Source organism: Cryptomeria japonica, unplaced genomic scaffold, assembly GCF_030272615.1.
Source record: "Cryptomeria japonica unplaced genomic scaffold, Sugi_1.0 HiC_scaffold_28, whole genome shotgun sequence".
Taxonomy (NCBI): domain Eukaryota; kingdom Viridiplantae; phylum Streptophyta; class Pinopsida; order Cupressales; family Cupressaceae; genus Cryptomeria; species Cryptomeria japonica.
Genome location: NW_026728850.1, coordinates 1,231,738 through 1,239,965, shown reverse-complemented (window position 1 = coordinate 1,239,965; position 8,228 = coordinate 1,231,738). Strand labels below are relative to the sequence as shown.

General features: G+C 33.7%; 1 protein-coding gene across 1 annotated transcript; it reads left to right on the top strand.

Moving 5' to 3' along the window:
- Positions 1–656: 656 nt before the first annotated feature.
- On the top strand, positions 657–1,970 carry LOC131861612 (phospholipase A1-Igamma1, chloroplastic-like). Its single transcript, XM_059214965.1, has 2 exons — positions 657–1,200; positions 1,291–1,970. Exons 1-2 carry the CDS (start codon positions 657–659, stop codon positions 1,968–1,970), a joined length of 1,224 nt encoding a protein of 407 aa, XP_059070948.1.
- Positions 1,971–8,228: the final 6,258 nt, after the last annotated feature.

Here is an 8,228-nt window from a genome sequence, read left to right as displayed (position 1 = left end):
TTACAAATGCCCCTTTGAAAAATGTTCACTTTTACATTCAAGAAAATTAGGAAATCCCTGTCAAACTTTTTGATACCAGTTTTATACCTAAACAAGATCTTAACACACAAATTTATGATCTTTCCTTTTAAATATTAAAATGTTAGAAAATGCGCAGTTTGCATTGATACAAAGAAATAGCGGTCATGGGTTTTGCTAATTTGAAAGTTAGGAACCCCTGGCCAGACAATCTGAGTGTGGCGATGGAAATTCACGAGATACATGATGTGAAGGCGGCTGAAAAAATATATTGCAATCTGTGTGGGGGAGCTTGACACCTTCTGATTATAGTCTTTGAATAAATACTGTAGTATTAATCTAGTGTCTGAACGTTAGGTTTGAAAACAACAACGCGGGAAGAACAAGGGAAGTCAAAGCCTTATATGCCCAATTCTCGTCAACAAGAAGAAGTTCAGGTTGGAAGATTGAAATTCTACTTTGTCTGCTATTGTAGTGCGTGATTGTCTGCTATTGTAGTGCGTGATTTTCTATTTATAAGGTGCTCGTCTTAAACCTTGTATTCATCCTCGAACGCTTTGTCTGGCCGATCATTGTTTGACATCCCAGAAATCAGACACAATTATTTGATTGATTCCTTAATTTCTATCAGTCAATCAATGGCCGTATTTCCATTGCCCCAGCTTGAAGATAATGCTGTATTATTACCCAGTTCCCAAACTAACTCAACGCAGCCTCAGCTATGTGACGTATGGAGAGATATACAAGGTGCCCATAATTGGAATGGTTTGCTTGATCCCATGGTGCCCAATTTGAAAGCTGAAGCTCTCAGATATGGGAATTTGGCACAGCTTTGTTACGACGCATTTGGTGGCAAAAGCTACTCCAAAAACTACGGCACATGTTATCACAGTAAAAGAGATCTGTTCAATAAGATGGGCATGTCTGAAAGTGGCTACCAAGTCACTAAATATGTTTACGCCAATACTAATCTGTTAAATCAAGTTTTTGGTGAGAAACCAAAAGACCAAGGTGTTTGGTTGGGTTTTATTGCAGTTTGCACGGATCCAAATGAGATAAGAAGGCTTGGACGACGAGACATAGTGATTGCATGGAGAGGAACTCAGACTGCTGAAGAATGGATAGAAGACCTGAGAGATATTCTTGTACCTACAAGATTATCCTATAGATGCAAGAGGACAGGCAAAAACTAAGAGCATCATTTCGCGGATGGAGTACTAATTGAGAGAGGATTCCTGAGCTGCTATACTTCAACTGTCCGTCACCGTCAAGGCGCTGCAGGAGCCACTGTGAACATCAGCACCAGAGATTTGGTAGTCTCAGAGATAGAACGATTGATTCAAGTTTATGAAAAAGAGATGGACAATTTAAGCATAACATTTACGGGACACAGCTTAGGAGCTGCTCTTGCAACCTTGAGCGCTTATGATATCAAACAAATGCTTTGCACCAAGCATAATTTTCATCAAATTCCCGTCACCGTCTTCGCTTTTGCCTCTCCCCGGGTGGGAAATCTTGCGTTTGCTAAACGGGTGGAGGAGATTGGAGTGAAAGTGCTGAGGTTTGTGAACAAGCGTGACCTGGTTCCCAAAGTGCCCGGAGTTTGTATGAACGAGAACGTGGGATGCCTCAGCAAATTGCTGCATTGGCTTCCGTGGACATACTTTCATGTTGGCGTCGAGCTTCCTTTACACAACAATTCTCCATTCATTCAGCACACCCATAATCTTGCCTACTTTCATAATTTAGAGCTTTACTTGCATTTACTGGACGGGTACGTTGGAAGTAAGCAGCCGTTTTCTTGGAGTGGAAGAGATCATGCTCTGGTTAATAAGAGCTGTGATTTATTGCGCGAGAAATATGAAATTCCTCCAAAATGGTGGCAGGAACAGAACAAGGGCCTCGTTAAAGGTCCAGATGGCAAATGGACGCAGCCATCAGAAAAGGAATAATTCATGTCTCACTCAACTCCAGATGACATCAACGTCCAACGTTCTGCGCCGCAATGTCACCACAACTGTGTTGGTTATTGAATTATTCTTTTTATCTGGATGTATATATTTAACATGTTGTCACATTCATTATTGAATTAATTTAACTTCAAAGCTTAACCTTTAGCGTGAAATGAAATCAACTATGCAGGAGTTCATAGCTGTGGATGATACAAATTAGCTTTTGATCGTCATAGAAAACAATCACGTGTCATCAGTAATCTGATAGATAATAAAAGTACGCGTAAATCAGTATTGATTTTAATTATGATCATTGCTATTAAACACTAGATAATACGCCTCAGCTCTGTTGTAGCCCAAAATACCTTCATACAAAATTTGTAAAAATAGTCAACAAGGGTAAGTTCTCGAATCTTTCTCTAATCCTCAGAATTAGTGACAATATCAATGTTCTAGTGCTATCTAAATCTACCGAGAACTTTAGTTGAGGATTGCATGTATGCATGCCATACTATCTATAATTATGAGATTACCAAATATTTGGTTTCTAGGTATATAGCTCTACACTAGCACATTTTATTGTCGCTCAATTGCACCCATACTTTAAGATTATACAAGTATACATCCAACACGTTATAATTCTAAAACAATGATTGTCTAGGGATGTGACAATTATTGTGGAGGCTACTATGGTAATGCCGCAACTTCCCCATGATGGGGAGGCATTGCATTTAATTTATGAGAGCTTGAAGAAGACATAAGGGACTACAAAGAATCAAGTTAGCTTTCTTGATAAGGAACTAAATTGTGATGGTGAAAATATTGAGCTTCCTTCTTTACCAATCAATCTTATCAACTATCAACAAAATATAAAGGATGCATTTTTTATTCTTGATTTCATTTTTTGATTAAATCGTGAATGACAAGTGTATGATTTTAAGTTAGGAGCTTTACATGAGCTGAATACCAAATCCTTGAAATCAATTATGTATAATCCAAGGAAACTATAATACAATATCAAATAGCCAATTTTATTGGACAATAATTTCTTAAGTACTCTTTCTTTCTTATATATTTAATCATTTATTAAAATGCCACTTTTTGCCTAGTATTTTTGCAATCAGCCTACATACGAAATTTCATGGACTTCCTAAAGATGACCATAGATTCGGTTTGGACACATGCAATCTCCAAAATCTACTAATACTTTTTAGTTTTTTGGACTCGTTCCTTAGACAACAACATACAATGATAATATTGCACAATTATGAGTAACCCTTTCGGCTTACCAAATTTCTCATAGATAGATTGTTATCCATAGAATTTTTTCAATAACTTAGCAATATTACTCAATATGTATGGAGTTTTTAAAAAGGAAACGTTCTTTATTTTAGATCCACTTCTATTTGGATGGGAGTACAATAAAAAAAATGGGAAGCAAATCTTGAACCTCCTAAGATTCAAGTTAACGTAATTCAACCTAGAGATCATAGAGGACTTTTGGAAATAGGACCCTAAAAGTTTCAATTCTAGTAGGATAAAAAATTTAAGAACGAATCAGATTTTTATACATAAAAGTTAGCCTAAAATAGAAATAAGCTAGTGTTTGAGTAGCAAACTGTAGGATGTATATAAGTAAAACAATGATCTATTCACTATCCTCCTCCCCTTTAAATATTACATACTATAATGTCTATTTTTTGTGCAAAATGAGTATCAAGCTCCACTTGAAGGAAGAACCATAAAAGTAAAGGTTGGACTAAGAAATATATCATTTACCTTATTGGAAGTACAATTAAAAAATACACAAGATGTATATGAGTATTTTAAAACGTCGCTATTTATAAAACTTATGGGATAGTATCAAACTATCAGAATGCCTCATGGAATTTAGATTTCACCTTTGAAGGACTCATAGAGCGATTCGAACAAATTTGTGAGACACGAGAGCTACTATCCAACAACAACTCAAACTGCGCAAAATTTAGACGAGAACAATGCTCATGAGTAGCGGATTGCACCTAGTATTCAAGAACATTCCTGAAACTAAGCACAATCATACATGAACTTAACATAACATCCAAAGTGGGTCCAAAGTGAGTGTGAAATTGTATTTGTAAGCAATCGCCTACACTACACTATCAAGTGATCCATGCCCATCAATCAATTGGAATTAACTTCCTAGAAGTTGCATTCAAGATTTATGAGTAATATTTCACTTAGCTTTCCTGACCTAATAGATCAAGCAAAAACACCTTGTTTAGATGTACACAATGTCTAGGCCTATGACGTTCAATTAACAAAACCAACATTAAATGAGTTCCATGCAAATTATGTTTCAAAACTATATATAAAATATGCAATATTCTAATAGCATTAAATCCTCTATTAACTATGAGTATTTGTAGCTACAATTGCTAGATTACATAGATAAATTATTATTGCATATATATTAATTTTTTATAAAAATATCCAAATACACTATAATATACACACTAAAAAACACTAATAGAGTAGAAATATTCCTTGCAGCCATATGATGGCATCTCATACCCTATCATATTCCAGACACAGAGACTTACATATGAAGAGAAATAAAACTGCATAAAAAGATTCAATAACTATGTATACCTAGCTTGTGGTAAACCTGTCCACAATCTTCACATTAGCCAAATAGAATTCCTTAACAGCCATATTCTATGATTACATCCTATGGCACTAAAAAATGGAGCCTCGTAGCACCCAAAAACTAATTTAAAAAACACCCAAAAAATAGAGTCATTCGGATGGCAATATAAAAGCATGTAAATGCACTAATCTTCCATTGAGATTGAAGGAGAATTGCTTCCCTTTGCCTGACTATAACCTCTCCTACACCTAAACCAAGAGTTCATCCTCAATTTCCTCCTTATGAGATAGGATATCAGTAGAAAATATAGTTAGGCAGTCTTATTCTAGACTTGCTTGTAATCCATTAGAGTGACACCTTTCTTTCTAACAAACATACTGAATGATACAACATGAACTAGAAAATATGATGTTTTTTTACTAAATGATATAATATGTTACAAATATGGAGACAAACATATCAAAATAAAGTACTCATGAAATAAGTTCACTAACAACATATATGTTGCTTTCTAATCAACAAAATATCACCAAATACCTCAATATGAAAACTCTTCTATAAAATGCATGCAAAATATTTGTCTTAATGACAATTCTCTAAAATTGGGGAAAATTATAAAAGAAGAGTTGCTACATCTGAGGTGGTATCTTACATAGGTATTAGAGCTAGCGGTCTTGCCAACCTGTTGGGAGACTACCATCTATTAAAGTTTCTTGAGTTGCATGACATTTTGGAAAACATTCAAACTTGGTATATTATTGCATCTAAAGAAAATTAGATTATCGGTCACTTATCAAAATATTTCAGTGATTTGATGAAGTGTATTCAACCTAGGAAATTATAGAAAGAAAAGTGGAAATTTGGCTCTTAATGATTGGAATAAAGTTGGAGTCTCCAATTTCTAGATAATTTTCTTATCAAGCTGATGTAATTGGAATTATGTTTGTCTAAGGTAGAACAATTATATTGCAGGATGTTGAATTGGTCCAACGGAAGCTTATGGAACATCCTCATGAGGATTAAGACTTGAAGTTGCCTCTTGTCTCAATGAGTTCTTAAGAATTACAATTCATATAACACTATATAATAATGATATAATGATGATGATTTTATAGATTATTATTAAAGGATTTCATGGGTTGTGTGGTACCAGAAGCCCTTCTTTTGATAAGAGGGCTCAAAGTTTAAAAGTTATGGATAAGGTGAGATCATTTTTTAATTTTTATTGATCTCAAGTGCAATAATTTAATTATTTGAATGTTCCAATGATTCCTTACCAAAATAAAAAAACATCATGCATAAAATGTTAAGGCATCCATGTTAACTATTTTTTGCTTGATTTCAAATGAAGATGATGATATCTCTAAGAAGGTAAAATTTTAATTTTTGGCCATTTTTAGAAAGGAACGAGATGTCTCACATATAGCTCGTAGGTTCTCATAAAAATTAGTATAGTAAAAAATTGAGAAGCTTAAAAACCAGCTGACAAAATAGGAAGTGATTTCTTTTGGTTTACAACATACAAGATCCCACAAAAATAGATAGGAGTAAAAAGAGAAGTGATGTTTCACATGTCAAGAGGCTTGGACACTCAATCACATATGTGGTCCAATTGATAAATAAAATTAAATAGTACATTATAAATTGAAGCTAAGAATATTGCAGAAATATTAGCTTGTTGTTATTGAACCGTTCACGAAGTATGAAAAGAAAGAAAGGGCAAAGGAACTCAAGTAGGTGATTGAAGATCTTGAATAAATCCAAGAAGACTTTAGCTTCAAGTAGAGTCCTAATTTGACATGTTCAAATTTTGGACGTTAGGATGGTTGGTTTGAATTAGAAAGTGGTAATAACTTTTAAGTTTATTGATAGCCCATTGTTTGTGATGAGTGCTAATTTGACTTTCTAAAATCCACTCTTTGAGTTGGATGATGAGGTGACACCTAGTTGTTGATGAAACCAATGGGATGTGGGATTAAGGTGTTGTTTGTGGTCCTATGAGGTGGAGCCAATTGAATTGTCTATTGACCCACCCAAAATCATTGAGTCTTTACTTCTTGTAATGGACTATTATAGATTGAATTATCATGGGTTGACAGTTGAACTTGTCAGTTTACGACAAGAAAGGGAGTACTATTGCACGGTCTATATTTGTTGGGGTGCATACCGTTTTGATTGAATATATAAGTATCATCAAGTGTACTCTTAATGTGGCCCACATAAAATTACTATAGCACAACATCAACATGGTTAATTCACTATTTGGGTTGGTATCTATGCACAAGATGGAATAAGCATATGTCAAGATGTTGTAGAGCTAAAAAGAGATAATACTTGAATAAATTCCACATTATTAAAACTTTCTCACCATGTCAAACCATAAGTAATTTCAATGCCAAATACTAGGTGTGATTCTAATGTATTAATAAAGAACCAAAAATATATATAAATCTCATGCCTCAAACAAAAGCCTTAGACTTATAATATAATCAAGTAACGTATTTAGAATTTCACAAACTCTTGCCAAGGCATTAAAAATATTCCATATGCTCAAATTAAATATTAAATCTTTTTATTCATCATTAGACTTTATGAATCGATTCATTCATATTGAAAGTATATCATTACCAGAGGCAATATAATGCTCATGGAATAAATAGAGAAAAAACCAGTATTAAGCCCCAACCTGCAAATTTGTCTCTTAAAAGGACTTCATAAATTTATCAAACTTACTTTCAACCCCCCTATGAAATCTCTAATAAACCATTCAAAATCTGAGATCATCAATACAATGCAACCGCGAATGCTAATTGAAACTACTTCAAGAATGAAACTAGGTTTTCATCCAATTCCTCTGAACTTGAGGGTTTCCATACTAGGGCTTCTCAACTAAAATCTAAAATCTTTTCGAGCTATACTAGAGAAAGAATAAACTAAGCATACCCAATAGAGACTCAAAGTGTCTTTTTATAACTCGCCAAGGGAGCTTCTAGAAACCCTTTTAAAATTCTCTTACCTTTTAATATTTGTCTTTTTAAAATGGGAAATAATAGATAGAACCTTTTAATTAACGTCTTTTTTATAACCTTATTAGATAATTAAATTAAGTTGTTATTAAATTTATGTAATTTTGACAACTTAAATTTTTCTTATTTAATTAAATTTAAGGTCCAAATAAAGGGGACATTACACAAATAAATCTTATAGAAGGGATAAGTGTAATGTCCGCATTTTCATGTTAGGTAGCTTTGTAGTTGGCTCTAATATTATGGGTGTGTATCGACCATATTAGAGTATTTTTTATGTTACCAACAAGATTGGATGGCCTAAAGGACTTAGAGGGTAGTTTTTGAGGTTATTTTAGACTTTTGGTGTGCTCTCCAATATTCTTGGAGAGAGAATCTATCTATAATAAGTGTCTTGATTATGTTTGGTTATCATCACTCCTATGCAGCCAATTTTAATTTTAATGCATTTAAACCAGTTTTACAACTCGGGTGTAATGTTGACCTATATTTAATTAAATTTATAGTGGTTGTATTGATTTAATTAAAAAAATTTAGTGGGCATATTGGTATAATATCTTGTTGGAGAGAGAATGGAAAGTTTTAAAGGTTGGATTTGCCTAA

Coding starts and splice junctions, on each gene's coding strand:
- LOC131861612 (XM_059214965.1), top strand. CDS start 657: ATGGCCGTATTTCCATTGCCCCAGCTTGAAGATAATGCTGTATTATTA. Junction 1,201..1,290: donor CTATAGATGCAAGAGGACAG/GCAAAAACTAAG, acceptor GTCACCGTCAAG/GCGCTGCAGGAGCCACTGTG.